The 17,952-nt window shown below is 37.0% G+C and overlaps 2 protein-coding genes across 7 annotated transcripts in view; one reads left to right on the top strand and one right to left on the bottom strand.

Moving 5' to 3' along the window:
* The window catches only part of LOC101882086 (ras-specific guanine nucleotide-releasing factor RalGPS1-like), a 325,318-nt gene that overhangs the window by 163,716 nt on the left and 143,650 nt on the right, over positions 1–17,952 (top strand). The gene's annotated exons all lie outside the window — the stretch shown is intronic.
* The window catches only part of angptl2a (angiopoietin-like 2a), a 36,485-nt gene that overhangs the window by 17,844 nt on the left and 689 nt on the right, over positions 1–17,952 (bottom strand). For 2 of the 3 annotated variants that reach the window (XM_005168602.6, XM_073950862.1), the window contains exon 2: positions 5,075–6,006. In XM_005168602.6, coding sequence (XP_005168659.1) covers positions 5,075–5,987 — 913 coding nt within the window. In that variant the 5' untranslated portion in view covers positions 5,988–6,006. 3 annotated transcript variants of the gene reach the window in all.

The raw sequence follows: 17,952 nt of genomic DNA, 5'->3' as shown, positions 1-17,952 counted from the left end.
AGTGAGACGGTCATTCATAGGTCAGCCAGTTTATCAACTTCCATTCAAGTTTCTGTCTTGACTGTCTCTTCATTTTTGCCATGCTTGCCGATTCGCCCCAAAATATAATTGAAAAATACAGTGGAATGTTTTGAGGCGAATCTGATTTGTCACACTTTTTGTTGTTCTGATATGTCTCGGGCTCTTCTGCGACTGCTGTTTTGACATTTGACTTCAGATTAGGAGTTTATTGCTGTCAGCTGCTGAATTACAGGATTAGATCTCAAGAGGGCAAGACTGGAATCAATCTGTTTGTGACCCGATCATTTCCCAGACTATTAATGAGCAAGAACTCTCTCATCGTGTGAGTAAGAGCGACTCACGGTCTGTCATCTCCTTTTCAATAGATCTTCTGTATTTTTGCATTTTATATAGAAGATTGTAGACAATTATTCATCAGGCCTATAATGATCGTTTTTTTATGCATATGCAAGTTTTCAGAAAGGAGTTGCCTTGTAAAACACAGTTTTCAATGTTGGTCAAATGTTATATGAACTTATCCTTTTTGTTTATTTTTATTTTCATGTACAGTTGAAGTCTGAATTATTAGCTCCCTGTATATGTATCCCCAATTTCTGTTTAACAGAGAGATTTCTTTCAACACATTTTTAAACATAATAGTTTTGATAACTCATTTCTGATGCGTGATGACAGTAAATAATATTTGATTAGATATTTTTCAAGACACTTCTATACAGCTTAAAGTGACATTTAAAGGCTTCATTAGGTTAATTAGGTTAACTAGGCAGGCTATGGTAATTAGGCAAGTTATTGTATAACAGTGGTTTGTTCTGTTGACTATCCAAAACTCAATCTGAAAACCGTTCCAATTGGTCTACCGCTTTTATGTTGTTAAATTGAAAAAAAAAAAAAAAGCACTGGGTGTGTTTATATCACCCCAATATGACAGTATATATAAAGGGTTAACCTATGTGCCCTTTAATATCTGTTGATACTGCTCCTTCAACAGACTATAAGAAACTTTGCCGTACATGTCAGCTTACACTAATCCTAACCCCAACCTAACAGTCTACTTATAATCTAATTAGAATTAGTTAGCATGTAGAGGCAATGTAACTTAATTTCAACAAACAGACCATCAAAATAAAGTGTGACAAAGTAATATTTACTCAATTTGTAATAGTGATTAATATTGAAAGCATCTGCTTTCATTGCCGTATATTTTGCAGACTCATCTGTTGTTTTTATTATATTATATATATTTTTATTATATATATATATATATATATATATATATATATATATATATATATAAAAGGTCTTAAAATATTATTTTGATTTAAAGTAATTGTTTAAAATATTATTCATTCTTATGTTTAAAGCTTTTGTCATTACGTTACTTCAGTGTCTCAGAGTCAGTCAGAAATTACTATTAAATACTGGATTCACCTAGGGTGCAATTTAAACTAGAACCGCCACTGTGAAGGAAGCTGAAAACTGAAACCATTGATATCCATAGTAGAAAAACCAAATACTATGGAGATTGATAGTTACAATTTTCCAACATTCTTTAAAATATCTTCTTTTAGTGTTTAACAGAAGAAAGAAACCCATGAAGGTTTGAAAACAAATAAAGAGTACTATCCCTTTTAATATAATAGTATAGCAAGACGTAATTCTCCACAACACACGGCAAAACATTCATGCAACATTGCCAGCGTGACTAATGAGAAACATCTAAACATTACGCAGTGGGCAATCTTCCTGTTTTACGAGGTGAATTGTGTTTTGCGCACTGAGTATGATAAATAAGTATGGAAACGCCTAAGTGGTTTGGTTACATGTGCGCTTCCAAAGAAAACAGCCCTGAAGTTCACTGACACAGGCAACATGGAGACACGTGGATTTCCCTGCGCGGAGTTTGGCCTGCTTCCCATTACAACACAATCATTTGGCAAACTATCTTCTGAACTAAGAGCGCACATTAATCTTGGGAGGGAAAACCCTTCAGGAACCACTTTAAAGTCTATAATTGAGGGGATTCCAGACGGCAAACTTTCACAGAGAGAAATCTGCGGTTTGATGGAAGCGCTTTGTTTACGTTTCTGCTATGTGGATATCTCATTGTGAGATGCTCAAATGTGGCTGGAGGAATGAAATGCATTGTAGGAATGGATGGTAAATGACAGGGTGATGCTATGTGGTTGACATTATAAATCTATATACACATTCTCCTGAAATCAATATCACCAAAACACACTGTACATCCCCTGTAAATTCATTTGTGTCCTGTTTTCTTCATAACACGTGATTAAATCTCGCCACTGGAAGTTAGCAAGATTTCCGACCACAACAAACACCAGCAGTGTACTAATGCGCTTCATTTTAGCGGATTTATGCACGCTTAACAACACTGTTCTAATAAATGTCCCACACTGCATCAATAACACGGCTTTATAAAAATAGCGACTAGCTACTTTATCATGTGCACAACACATTTGGTTTTCACATGCAACAGATGAGTCTGCAAAATATACGGCAATGAAAGCAGATGCTTTCAATATTATATATGTATATGTATATATATGTATGTATCTGTATATATATATATATATATATATATATATATATATATATATATATATATATATATATATATATATATATATATATATATATATATTTGCCCAATTTCTTTTTTTTTTTTGTGATTAAGTTTTTTATTGATTTTGATTTTACATGTGGTTGTAGCATGTAGCATCTTTACAATTTCCTTTTAATAAACAAAATCCACTCCTCAACCCCCACCCCCCACCAAAAAAACAAACAAAAAAAAAACACCCAACCCACCCCCCAGCGGTGCCAAAGTCCATGCCATCCCACAATAGCATTGCAATCAAGACAAATAACAGAAAAAATAAAACTGTACATATAGACATCCATCCACATAGCCTTACACAAACAAAAGTAAATACATAATCACACAAACTATCAGAGATTTAGAGATTCAAAGTTGTTGCACAATGTCTTTTATCCATGAGTCTTTCTGCCAGTTTGTCCGCAGCCATTTTCCATGCATCAAGAGTTGAGGCTCTAGCTTTATTAATTCTGGCTGTTGAAAGTTCTAACAATATCATAAAACTGGTATAGCCACTGCCGAGGAAATAAAGAATGCGGAGGGAGCCATCTTTGCGCAATTATCTTTTTTGCAGCCGTTAGTCCTGCCAACAACACCTTTCTTTGTCGCTCTGTCAAACCCAAACTGGAATCATCATTTAAAAGTAACACAACTGGTTGCACTGGTACATCTTTTTCTATAATTTCAGATAATATTGATGAAGTTTTTTCCCAAAACTCATACACTTTTTCTCATTGCCACACCATATGTATAAATGTTCCCACCTGTTGGTGAGAACAAAAACTGCAATTGGGGCTAGGGGATAATTTACAGAGAAAACGTTTCTTTGGTGTCTAGTACAGTCTGTGACAGAACTGAAAATGTATAAAACTTAAAAAATATTTGCCCGATTTCAATTTATTCCGGGGAATAAAAAAGTAACGATCTTTCTAGCGCGCTGTTTTATTTGTGGTTGTGTACTTTCTAGCCAGCATGCTGTCTTTGTTTTTGGGCGTGGGGGCAGCTTTCGTCATTGTTTTTAATAATGGCGGAAGGGAAGAGCTGGCGTGATGCACGCTCTGCCGGGAGAATTCTATGGATTACCTAGCGAGACAACATTTGTTTTTAAAATGAGTTGGAAGTTTACCTTCCAAGCTTTATGCAGGTATGTCACTCTCTCATCTATTAATGTATTTCAGCAGTGCGTGGACTCGTGTGCTTGGTAGCATTGAAACTCAGACTGAGAAACTGTGACGAGGCACAATTTATTTAAGTCTAACGAGAACATTAAAATGAGTAGCTTATTCCAAAGAAATTTTAAAATTTTTGGGTCTTAAATTATATTTGTTGAGGTCTTAACCACTTAAACTCTGCTGCTATTTGGGGATTTCCGCCTGGATTTTGCCTACCCAAATTTAAAAGCTTCCCAAATCCACATGCAGAGCTGTAAATGCCAAAATTTGGTATCATTTTAAAGAAAATCCTTTGAATTTTCATAAAACACTATTGAAAGTGTTTAAAATACCTGTATATGTCGTCTGTGTTATAATAAACACCTAAAAAAAAAGAGGCGCTTTTTGTATTTTTTTTATAAACTCAAATTTAAAAGTGAACCTTTTAGGTTGTGTGTGGTCTAGCGTGCTGTTATTAATTTTGGTGGTTCCTGCAAATGTCTGTAATCATAGGAAAAAAGAAAAATGTCTCCACCATAATCTACACAAAAGTTATTGCATTCCAACTGATGAGAGGGGCTGTACAAGCCACAGAGACCGATCCTTGTTTACATATTTCACTATTCTTTTGTTTGATCAAACATAATTCACTGTGTTTGGAGCACATCAGACATATAAAAGGATTACTTATGCACATCACCTCAAAAACAGAGGAGAAATGGCCCTGAAGCACACAGCATAAGGTAAGAGATGACAGCTGTCTGTGCTATCTGGGGCTGCTTATTGATCATAAATGAATTGTTTTCACTTCTGTGCCATGGAAACACCGAGATTCATTCAACAATTGTTTGATATGTGAATATAATTCAGTTAGAAGAATGCTAGAACTGTATGAGCACCGGCAAGAGCTTTCATTTGAGGTATAACTTTCACATGTGTCATTTGAAAAATATGAAAATGAACCAGTGTAAAATACCTAGCTCGGGTATCCAAAATACTGTGTATTTAAGTGTAAATAACTTTTTACAGTAAAATAAAAACCAAAGTGATGCATATGTGCATAAAATATAGATTCTACACTTTCAAACGACACCACTTACGGGGGTCTGGTGCAACGCTAGCCCTTTAAATCTGAAAGCGAAAGTCGATGACATCACGGACCCGGTACCGGGTACACAGAGTTTAAGTGGTTAAAAAGGTCTTAAAAAGCATTCAATTTTGCTTTTAAAATGGTGCAAGAACCCTGAGGATGTACTCTAATGTGGTGACTCTAAAAAGCACTCACCTGAGAGTTTATCAGTAGAGAAGCTGTGCGTTTCAGACTGTTCGGTGGGTAAAGCCGACGGCATTGCTTTAGAGTTCTGGTCACTCTGGATTTCGTTGGTCATCTGGTTGTTTTGTCGGGGGTAAGTGGGTGGATGGAAAGGCCTGGCGGGCGAATGATGGACCGGAGGAGGTGGAGGTTGACGATGCTGGGGAGTCTGCGCTGGCTGTGGAGGAACAACTGGCGGCTGGTAAGGTCTAGTTTGGCGTCCTCCAACAAATCCTCCTCTCCTGCATTGCTCCTCCAGCTGCACGATAACCGCGCTCTGATTGCTCGCGAGCGATGCTAAGTGTTGATATTTGTGTTCGAGATCTCGATAGCGCGATGTTAACTGCTGCATCTCTGAGGTATGATTTAAAACCCGGTTCTCCAGCTGAGAAACCTCCAGCGCATTGTCTCTCTTGCGTATGATTTCGTGCAGGAGCTGCATGTAGAGCTGCGTGACTCTTGCGTTCATGTTGCGCGACTCTTTACGAAGCAGTTTAACTTCGTTGACTACCCCGCCGTCTACCTCCACCAGCTGCTGCAGTGTTTCGATCTGCCGCCGCTGTTTGTGGAGCTCTCCGTTTAGTAGTTCTAGCTCCTGTTTGTTTACCCTGTTCTCCAGCAGGGCCTCGGGCTCCTTGGAGTTGACGCAGATGGCACCCGTGGACTTTCTTTGAGGAACAATAAAGGTGTATGAGCATTTGTCTGTGTCGGAGGTGCTCGGAGGCTCGGGGGAGCGTTTGGAGCGACCGGCGTACATGAATTCGCTTTCGAGGACATCTCCTCGGCTCTCGAACTCCTCAGCGAAGCCGAGTGACACAGAGTCGGGTCTGGAGAGAGTTAAGGTCAGCAGGGCCAGAAGAAAACGCTTCAGGACGACGACAGTCATGGCTTTCTGGGATGCGACTCTGTTGATAGAAAATAAACAATTTTAAGTTAATCTGAATGCATAGGAAGTACAGTGAGGGGAATAAGTATTAAACATGTCACCAGTTTTTACAGAAAACAAATTTGTAAAGGTGCCGTTGACTTGAGCTTATTACCGGATGTTGGCAAGAACCAAAGAAATCCATATATGCAAAGCTAACAAAACTAATTAGTTTACAAATGAAGTTCTGTGTAATAAAAAGAAATGACGCAGGGGAAAAGTATTGAACACATGAAAAAGGGAGGTGTAGAAAGGCAGTGAAAGCCCAGACAGCAGCTGAAATCTCTCAGTAGTTTTTCATACATACATATATACATGCATGCATATATATATATATATATATATATATATATATATATATATATATATATATATATATATATGCATATATTATATAAATATAAATGTGTGCATGTATGTGTATCTGTGGTGTCAGGCCTGTCTTTTACACAGATCTACTTGTGGTATTATTTCAATGACAAATGTCATGAGCGAAGTATTAAAAGTCAAGATTGCATTTATGTAATAGCCTACTAGCCTGGAAATCTCTTTGCTTGTGCGCCGATTTCCTCTGCTCGTGCACAACTTATTGACGCCCCCTCAAATATCCGCTTCTCAAGCACAGATCTTCTTGTGTGCTCTCAAATAAATGCTTCTGAAGGGCGATTTAGTGCGTTTGTGTAATGAGTATGTCTCCAACATTTATTAGATTTGATAGGAATATTTATGAATGTCTCCAATACTTACAGAGCCGTATTAATGCGTCCTGAAGTAAAGTGAAACGGCTATACGTAGTGTTTGCTGGCCTCACGCATTACGCACCTATCAGTCAGTCAGTCAGCACGTGGGCTAACCTTAAAGGGTTAAACAAATGACGCACAGCACTACTAATGTTACAAAAAAAAAAGTTTGCGCTGTTATAATTCACTTACCTTTAATACATTTTTTGTGCGGTTATAACCCTTAATTTAAAAAATATATATTTTTTAAATGAGAAGCTGTAATGTAGTCGTGGCGGGATGAATTTTCTTGTGGCGCCCTGCCATAGAAGAATGATTGTAGTGGAAACCATGTATATATATGGTTCTCCATCTCCATCTACACATCATCTCTAGGACCAGTCATCCAGAGACATGGATTCTCCTACCACTGCTATGCTGATGATACCCAGCTATACCTCTCTTTACCTCTCTCTACCTAAACGAGCACATGTCACTCCGCTGCTAGTCCGTTTGCACTGGCTGCCAGTTGCTGCTCGCATCAAATTCAAAGCTCTGATGTTTGCCTACAAAGTGACTTCTGGCCTTGCTCCTTCTTTTCTGCTCTCGCTTCTGCAGATCTATGTGCCCTCCAGAAACTTGCGTTCTGTGAATGAACGTCGCCTCGTGGTTCCATGCCAAAGAGGGAAGAAATCACTTTCGCGAACGCTCACGCTCAATCTGCCCAGTTGGTGGAATGAACTCCCTAACTGCATCAGAACGGCAGAGTCACTCGCTACTTTTAAGAAACGACTAAAAACCGAACTATTTAGTCACCACTTCACTTCCTAATCTGCAATTGCCTCTCTGAATATCACACTAACTGTACAAAAAAAATAAAAATAAAAATAAAAAAATAAATAAAATAAAATAAAAATACTAATACTACTAATACTTCCCTTCTTAGACTTTACAGACCTGAAACTTGCCTATAGTACTTATTCATTGTTGCTCTTGGTTGTGTAAATTGCTTCCTTGTCCTCATTTGTAAGTCGCTTTGGATAAAAGCGTCTGCTAAATGACTAAATGTAAAATATAAATGTAAATATATATATATGTATATATATATATATATATATATATATATATATATATATATATATATATATATATATATATATATGTTTTTTTTTATTGCGCGATAAGAGTTTCGTGTTAACACAGATAATGGCCCACAACTTATATATATATATATATATATATATATATATATATATATATATATATATATATATATATATTAGTGGTGTTGTGGTGGGCCATTATCTGTGTTAACACGAAACTCTTATCGCGCAATAAAAAAACATCGCCATTAATCTATTCTCAAAGTTGGGAGCTGGGTCTGTTCTACGCAAGCTATGATGACCTTTACCTTGATATTTTAGCACAGATGTATAGCTAAACGGTGAGCCATCTGACAAAAAATTGTGCTTCTGAATCAAATCAGCAGGATGCCTGATTTTATCTGCAGTTGGGCAGTTTCATCTTCACTCATGAACATTTCATTCATGCCCCCTTGACAAACCAGGCTATTAGACGCAAATATGAAGTAAGGACTGGTGAGAGTGTTATGGAATTTAATAACGCACGCCAAATGAAAGGAAAAAAAACATTCCACGATGTGTGTGTGTGTTTGTTTGTGTGCGGTCCTGTACTGACAGCCGTGTGTGTGGATCTTGTCGGCAAATATGGTGAAAAGTCCTACATGACTGTAATAGTTTGATCATGGTGTTTACTTCTATAATGCCACTTATATCGCCATCCTCCACGTGTCTTAATTCCATTTCTGTTTAGTTCAGTGATGACTTTAGTTGGATTAAGGTAATCAAAAATCACTGTCTACATGGTAGACTCTTAAATTGTTTTAATCATATTAAAATCATATTAAAGTGTTGTTGCCCATTTGAACATACTCAGTGTTTGACACTGTCAGGGCTCTGTGAACTTGGCTTTGTGAAGCAACATTTTTTGTATATAATAGATTGATGAATGGATAGGTTGAAGAATAGATGGATGGACAGATGGATGAATGAGTATACAAACAGACATATAGGTAGGTGGATGGATTAATGGATGGATGGATAGGTGGACAGACAGACTAAAAAGGTGGATGAATAGATGGATGGAAAGACGGATATGATTAGGTAGATGGATAGATAGACAAACAGACAGATGGATGGATGGATATGTTGAAATATGGACTGACAGAAAGATAGATATACAGACAGACAGATAGATTGATTGATTTTTTTTTTCTAGCAAGTTCCACAAACTCTTATTATGCCCAAAACAACAAAGATGAAACTAAAGTGTCTGCAAAGTTTTAGTACAGCAAGAGTGTCAGCCCAAATACTATCAGGCTTTACCCATTGCTAAGTAATACAGTACATCCACATGCTAGCAACTTGGAGTTCTGCTTCAGAAAAGCACATGGAAAGGGATGTTTTTCGTCAGGATTTGTGACTGAGTCATAGATTTACACCCCACCACTGGAATGCACTAATTCACGGATAGGAAAATCAATCACGTGTGTGCGTGTGCGTGTGGGTGTGCGTGTGCGTGTGCGTGCGTGTGCGTGTGTGTGTGTGTGTGTGTGTGTGTGTGTGTGTGTGTGTGTGTGTGTGTGTGTGTGTGTACACAGAGAGTTTCCATAGCTACAGTGTGTTTTTCTTTGTGCTCATTAGACGCGGGACTTTTATTGTGCTTAAAACTACTCAAAATAATCAGAGCTGGCACAGGGAGGTGATGTACAGTACTGCACAAACATTTTAGGCCAACATTAAATCTGTTGTTTTACTGATAGTATAATGCATATATGGGACCCTTTACCTAAAAAAAAAAAAAAAAAAAACAGTCATAAGTTACATTTTTGGGTCAATTCATTTTAAAATTAAGATTTATTCTGAGTGAGTAAATGGTCTTTCAGTTGGTGTTTGGTTTGTTAGGATAGGAGTCAGGTTAGGTTTGAGCAGTGGTCCTCAACGGTCAATGCTTTGACAATTTTAAGGGCGAGGGGGGTTGTGGGAATTGGGCGGTAATTTGTAGGTTGCTGGGCAACTGTCAACATTGCTGTCACTCTTTTATTTATAGAGAAAAATTACAAAGCACTGCAGAGTTTGGGTGTTCGTGTTTGTCTGAGTCTACCGAAATGTGTGCTCCATATAAGCTGAAGCTGAACAGTCAGTTCTTGGCACGCGACTCGCGGTGCACTTGTGGCATTCATTCTGGAAGGCATGAGCGCAGCCGCTTGCGCACACAGGTCGTGCACCTCCATTGGAAATAACGATCCTGTGCAAACTCTATAAAAGACATGGTATGCAAACGTACTAGAGCTGTGAACCTACACTAGTCTCACGGTTCGGTTCGGTTACGATTATCATGCCATCGATTCGGTTCAATTCGATATTTCGGTGCATCACGGTGCATTGACGGTGCTTTTTCTATACACAGTTTTATATTTTCTTCACAGCAGCATTTTTTGTATTAAAATGTATGAATATATTTATATTTATATATTGTTTGTAATACAATTTTGTCATTTAATACAAACAGTCAGATATATAAACTGTAACTTAAAACAAAACGAGCATTTGGCAAATAATATAAACAAATATAGTTCTACACCCCTTTGATTGTTCACACCCTCAATCAGCTGCGCGCTGCGTTCTTCACAGATAAGTGATACTGATAAGCGGCAGGCGGCAGCGGCGATCTCACAGCTGATCTATGATAGACACGGTGGAGAAAACTCTGCAGACACGCGCTCGTTTCTGTATGCAAAAGTTACGCTGTAAAACAGCCGAGAAGAGAGGAAGCCACGCCAGCGGGTCAAATGGGCCACTGTGTGTGTGAGAATGAGAGAGAGAGAGACAGAGCGAGAGAGAGATAGAGAGAGAAATGGAGTAGGCTACTTTCATTCTCTCGATCTCAGTGAAATAGGGGCTATTGTTGTATATGTTGTAAGACTGATCCAGCAAACACACACAGTGAAATTGTGCACAGTTTATGAGTATTAAGTAGTTAGAGCGTTGTAAATACTCGCGATCGTCTCCCTCGCGACAGAGCGCATATGAGGTAAATGACGTCAGTAATAACCGGTTATGATTATTACTGAACCGATACCAAATTGTCCGCGTCTGCATCGCAGTGCACCGAAGAAACGATTAATTTTGACACCCCTAAAACGTACCCTAACAGGCTGCCGCCATTTGCGATCTCCAGCAGTGGATTTTCTTGCAGACATGCTGGATTGACCTGACTTGTTGGCAAATGGGTTGCGGATCTATTCTCTGGTCAACAAGGATGGCACAATGCAGACAGCGTTACTGGTTTCAGGACTTGTTGAGCTGCTCATCAATAGATTTGCTCTTCAGTGAGCAAATTAATTTCAGTGGAAATTAACCCACACTGAACTGAACTGAACTGAACTTCAGCTCTGAAAACTGGACTGACGGTTTCAATCTAAAAGAGTTTCTATGTTAAGCTGCTTTGACACAATCTACATTGTAAAAGCACTACTGAAATAAAAGCAGTGAGTTTGATTTATTTTAGTATCTGAACTGCTTTGTGTTGTGTCTTGAACTGAATGCACCAACAAACATTCATAGCCTTGATTCATCATTGCTGAAAGACATAATTAAATCATGCAGAATATAAACAGGATTGCTCAAGACCCTCAGTGAGGATTTGTATTCTAATGCTACAAACATGCTCTATGAATCATGTATCTTTTAAATTACATAACTAAACTTAACTTCTTGTTGTGATTTTGTGCTGGCGTTGGTTCTGGAAACAAGCCCACCGTCTGCTTAGGATTGAGACATTTCTATTTCGTTTTGCATTGTATTCATGTTTTGTTGTTGTTTTACACTGCAAAAAAAAAAAGCTTTTTGTCTTATTTCTGGTGCAGACATCTGAAAACTACTAAATCAAGAAGCATAGACAACAAAAAATATAGACTTCTTTTCAGAAATCTTGAGTCAAAATTAAGTGAGCTTGTGAACTTGTTATTTCTTAAAATACGACAATATTTTTTGTTGTAGTCTATAAAATGCTTCTTAATTTAACCATTTTTAGATACAGTTGAATTCAGAATTATTAGCCTCCTTGTTTATTTTATTTCCCAATTTCTGTTTAACAGAGCAGACTTTTTCAACACATTTGTAAACATAATAGTTTTAATAAGTCGTTACCAATAACTGATTTATTTTATCTGTGTCATGATGACAGTAAATAATATTTGACTAGATATTTTTCAAGACACTTCTATACAGATTAAAGTGACATTTAAAGGCTTAACTAGGGTAATTAGGCAGGTTAGGGTAATAAGCCAGTTATTGTATAATGATGGTTTATTCTGTAGACTATGAAAAAAAAAAATAGCTTAAAGGGGCTAATAATATTGACATTAAAATGGTGTTTAAAAAAATTAAAACTGCAGTGTATAAAGTGTAAATTTCATGTCTAAACCTTTATACAATAAAGAATAATACTGTATATGTTTTATTTGCAACTAGAAATAAATGAAATTGTCAAATTCATAATTTTGTCAATTTAGCATAATTGTGTATTGTACACTAAAATAGGGATGGACTGTTAAATTATGGGATACACTGGAAATAATGCTATTACTATTGAAAAACCAACTGAACAAAAAAATACTGAAATAAAAAATGTGTAAAATTTTACTTTAATATATACAATTCAATTAGTGGTGTCATGAAAACTTTAAAATCACGACATGGCACATTATGAATATGACTGAGATTTTATGATGACTTTTCACTCAGTTATGACATTTTAAATGTAAAGATGACAACTCGACATAAACAAATACATCTTCATATTTGTCATGACAATTTGATGTTACCAAGACAACATAACATGTCATAAAGCTGTCATAAACATGATCATCATGAAGTCATTATGAATATGTCATGAATTTCATAACAGAAAATTGTATTACTTATTATACAAAGAAACTATTGAAGCATTAAGGTCTAGAGTGCTAGTGTTTTTATTATTTATTATTATTTTTTATAGAGAAGAGTGTTTCTGTATGTGGTTTGTCAGGCCCACTTCATAAATGCACATTTTATTTTTATTTTATTTTAATTTTTTTTCCCCATTTAAGTCTTGCTGTGTCTTTTTGTCACTGCCAATATGGTTTCACATGGATCTGTTTTGCTGTTGTGTGTTCAACTCTCTGAATACAGCATTACGTAACAGTTCAGAAATCAAAATCTGCCTTGTTTTATTTAAAACAGTCTGTGATGTCATTGTGAACTTCTCGAGCTGCTGATGTCAGCAGGATCTCAGCTTTTCTGTTTGATCCAGTTTTCTGGATCATCTTCAGTAAATCCCTGTGCTTTTCAAGACTCGCAAACACTCAGGATCCTCTTAGCAAATGCAAATCTTTGCTATGAGAAAGAGAGGGTGTTTATAGGGGGTAAACTTCATTATAAGGACCAATTTTCTATGACTTTTACCTCAATAAAATCCCAACTTGCTGCTTACTAATAGCACAAATCCAAACAACTTCTTCAACTTAAATCATTTAAGAGAACTCATAAATTTTTACTGATTAAATCTTTACTAATTTAAGTGATTTAAATATAAAATGATTAAGCTGTCCCCCCAAAAAAAGTAGTAATTGTGTTGTTTCAACTCATTTTAAATATGTAGTTTTAACAAGCTGGAAAAAGTCTTGAGTGTTTGGTTCAGCCTGGTTTATACTTCATGCGTCGAGTGATCGACGTGACCCACGGCACATGCCTTGCATGTTGCATTTATTCTTCTACGTGCTGTGTGTGTTGCCCTGCAATAACACTTCCGAAACGCTAGCTCGCAGTGAGGTTTTAATGTTCCTCTGTGTCGAGTTTCTTCGGTGGTGTTTTGTTTTTTCTGAATGCTACCTTAATGTAGAAGTTGAGGTGGGAACCGGAGGACGTGCAACAACTTTAATCATTAGGTAAACACAAAACAAAACATTTCATCTGGAGCTCCTTCACAGGACTCCACACTTGTAAACACTCGCTCCAACAGGTTCGCGTGGCTTTCATTCCCACCCACACTCGTCAGCACTACCAAGTTTGGCTACGTGTCGTTGTGGCATGTAATGACATAGAGGTGCGCGTCAGCGTTGGCCACGGCGAGGGCTATTTGTCCACACGTAGGCTGCTCCGGAGCATACGTGTGCGCTTGACGAAGTAATATGAATCAGCCTTAAGTGTTTTAGAATAATATCATTCAGAATATGTGCTTTTTAAGAATTAATATGCACACAATGTCCTAATAATATACAGGCAATAAGACACTACAGTAGTTAATACCGAGAATTGGTACTTATGCTGTGTTCAGACTAGACGTGGAAGGCGGATCAAGCGCGAGTGATTTACATGTAAAATCGATGCAAACGTGCGAATAGACATCCTGAGGCGTGAATGATGCGATTTGCGTGAATGATGTGGTGCGAATGGCACGAAATGCGTGAATGGCACGGCGCGTGTTGAGTGTTTTGCGCGTTTGACGCACTTAGTGCGCGTTCCACGCAAATCGCTCAAGTTCACAAATCTGAACTTCAAAATATCTGACATTCAAAATAATGATCACGCAAAATAATAATAATAATAATAATAATAATATAATAAAATAATAATCTTCTAGTCTCATAACTGATTAGTTTAAAGGGATAGTTCACACACACAAAAAATTACTTACTATTTACGTTCCCTCAAGTGGTTCCAAACCTTTGAGTTTCTTTCATCTGCCGAACACACAAGGAAATATTTCAAAGAAAGCTGGAAACCTGTAACCACTGACTTCCATAGTAGGAAAAACAAACAATATGTAAATGGTTCCAGCTTTCTTTTAAATACATATTTTGGGCTCTATTTTGACGGTCCATGCGCAAAGCACAAAACGCAGGGCGCAAACGCTTTCAGGGCGTGTCAGAACGTGTTTTTGCTAATTTAAGGACAGGAAATCTGCTTTGCACCGTGGCGCATGGTCTAAAAGGGTTGAGTTTATTTTCTTAATGAGTTATAGGTGTGTTTTTAGAATAAACCAATCAGAGTCTCATCTCCCATTCCCTTTAAGAGCCAGCTGCTTCGCGCCAAGAGCACATTCACTATTTACAGGACGCAAAGTAAGTCTAAGAGAAAAAATTAGCATTTCACAAGCAAACAGTTAACAGTTTTTTAACAGAAAACTGTTAAACAGAGAATCTACTGCGAGAGAATGAGAGATAATGGATCACTTTCACTTTCGCTCTTGGATAGGGAAACCTTTACGCACAGACATCAGTTAGTCTATAAATAAATAATTTTGTTTGTTAAGCGCAAATATTCGTTTCAAAACTATTTCTAAATTCAGTTCTATTTTCCAGCAAACTAATAAATGAACAATAATAACAAAATGTGCTCAAAAACCTGAGTTATATCCTAAAACACATGCTGTGCCCCATATGGTCTAAAACCTGCAGGTGGACAAATCTAAGCTTGTTTTTAATAAAACAAATATAAATATGGATATAATAAATAATACTGCTAATAGTAATAACATTATACAAAAACAAATTGTTATGAATGAACTGAAAAAGCCTCCCGAGATGAAGACATAAAAGCAGTGATTTTTCATATTTATGTAGACTAGAAAATAATATGTTTTGTAATATTTTAATTCTTTATATTTATATCCTATATCTATTCTTATTATATCCTATATATATCCTTAATATTTAAATTTTTTCATATGTAAAGATATTTGCCTATTGCTCTCTTGTGTGTATTAAGCAGTGTGTAAGCAAGGCGCAACTCTACGCCGGAGTTTAGACCGGGTTTGTTTTGGTCTAATGAAAAATCTATTATAGATTCTCAAAATAGCAACGCGCTAGCAGTGCGCCTCAGAACGCCTGCCTTTTTAGACCAGAACGCCTATGGGCGCACAAATGAGCGCAAATGCATTTGCTATTTAAACAGCGTAGCACAACGCCTCAAAACGACTCTTGCGCCAAGCTTAAACTACCAAAAGACAACTGCGTCACGCCTTGCGCCACACTCGCCGGGTGTATGATAGGGCCCTTTGTCTTCAACAGAAGTAAGCCAAATAGGTTTGGAACCGCTTGAGAGGCAGTAAATGTTCAGTTCTAGTGAGCTGTCCCTTTAAGAGAAAGTCAGAAAGTGAATGTAATAATGGTATGATCCAGAGTTCATGCTGTAATTGTGTCTGTGGAAAGTGTGATTTTATCTGTGAACATGCAAACTCTCCATGTGGAGCATTCCTCACGTGCGCATTCATCAGCACTGGATTCAACACACTTTAATGAGAGGATTGTGCCTCTTTCTGCTTTTATATATTTATGTTAGGGCTGCACAGTATATTGTTTCAGCATTGATATCACAATGTGCGCATCCGCAGTAGTCACATCGCAGAATGTGCAATGTTGACTTTATATTCTTGATTATATTTGAAGTCACTGCAGAGTTTAACTATAATGGAGTGAGAGTTTATCATTTGCAGGTATCTTTAAGGCTTGTGACTGTGTAAGTACTGTATTCAGGCACAAGTGAGTTTAAAGTATTCAGACACAAGCTGGTGTACCTTTTGGAACTTGATTAAAGATGGATTGTATTGGATTATTTATAGAATGAAGACTTTAGCATTATTTTGAATTAGATTGGTTTCAATTTTATTAAATGAATACCATTAGACTCCCCAGAAAACCAGAAAACACTGTATATTTAATTTATTTTATGAATGATTCACTCCACTTCAGAAGAATCCCAAATCAATCTAAATCAATGAATACTTTCTAAATAGAGCTGTTCAAGCTGTCTGGTGAAGCTCATATGTGCACTCAAAAAATGACTTTTGCTGCTTGTTCAAATGACTTGTTTAAAATGAGCTGAATCAACACATTTCTGAAGTATTTTTGATGACTTGTTTTATGCTCAGTCCACTTACATTTTTGAAAACTATTAAGTTAACCTAATAGATTTGTGTTGGGACGACATGAAGGAATTGTGTGGAACCCAGCATTGTCATTCATTCAATCTTTTTTTTTTTTTGGCTTAGTCCCTTTATTAATCAGGGGTTACCACAGCGGACTGAACCGCCTACTTATCCAGCATATGTTATACACAGCGGATGCCCTTCCAGCCGCAACTCAACACTGGGAAACAACTATAAACTCTTGCATTCACACACACATACACGACGGCCAATTTAGCTCATTCAATTCACCTATAGTGGATGTCTTTGAACTGTGGGGGAAACCGGAGCATCCGGATGACACAGGGAGAACATGCAAACTCCACATAGAAATGCCAACGGACCCAGCAGTGGCTCGAACCAGTGACCTTCTTGCTGTGGGGTGATCATGCTACCCACTGTGCCACCATGACGCCACGAACCCAGCATTTTTTTAGTGTACATTGATTATATCTGCATTCAAGGTAATCTAATCTGGGGGTCATAAAACTATGAACATTTTACAATTGTACACTTTTTAAAAAAGCAGAAAAAAAACACATCTTGTTAATGTCTAACAGTGCTTATATTTGGACATATATTTAATAAATAAATGCAGTTGCTCTTAGAGTATAGTATTTTTACAGTTATGGAAACAAAAACTGCATATCTAACAATTCCAGGTGTGGCAGAGAAGTAGACATTAACAAAGTCTCATGCACATTCGACCAGCTTTTTAATAATTATATACAGTATTTCCTAAAATTTTCCCAGTGTTGGGTTGCAGCAGGAAGGGCATCCGCTGCGTAAAACATATGCTGGATAAATTGGCGGTTAATTCCGCTGTGGTGACCCCTGATTAATAAAGGGACTAAGCTGAAAAGAAAATGAATGAATTTTCTAAAATATTCTTCTGAAGCGCGTCTTATGTCTTTTAGTTTGGCTGGAATTTTTAAATAAAAATGTCCAAATTTTCAAGGACAATATTATTAGCCGTCTTAAATGACTTGCCTTCTTAAGGACGTAATGACTTGCCTAATTACCATAAATTGCCTAATTAACTTAGCAAAGCCTTTAGATATACACTTTAAACTTAATACTAGTAATTTGCAAATTAACTAATATAACATTATGTGCGGTCATCATGGCAAAGACAAAAGAAATGTTATTATAAGCTAGTTATTAACACAATTATGTTT

Source organism: Danio rerio, chromosome 5 (genome assembly GCF_049306965.1).
Source record: "Danio rerio strain Tuebingen ecotype United States chromosome 5, GRCz12tu, whole genome shotgun sequence".
Classification (NCBI taxonomy): Eukaryota; Metazoa; Chordata; class Actinopteri; order Cypriniformes; family Danionidae; genus Danio; species Danio rerio.
Note: the sequence above shows the minus strand (reverse complement) of the source record. Positions and strands in the feature narration are given on the sequence as shown.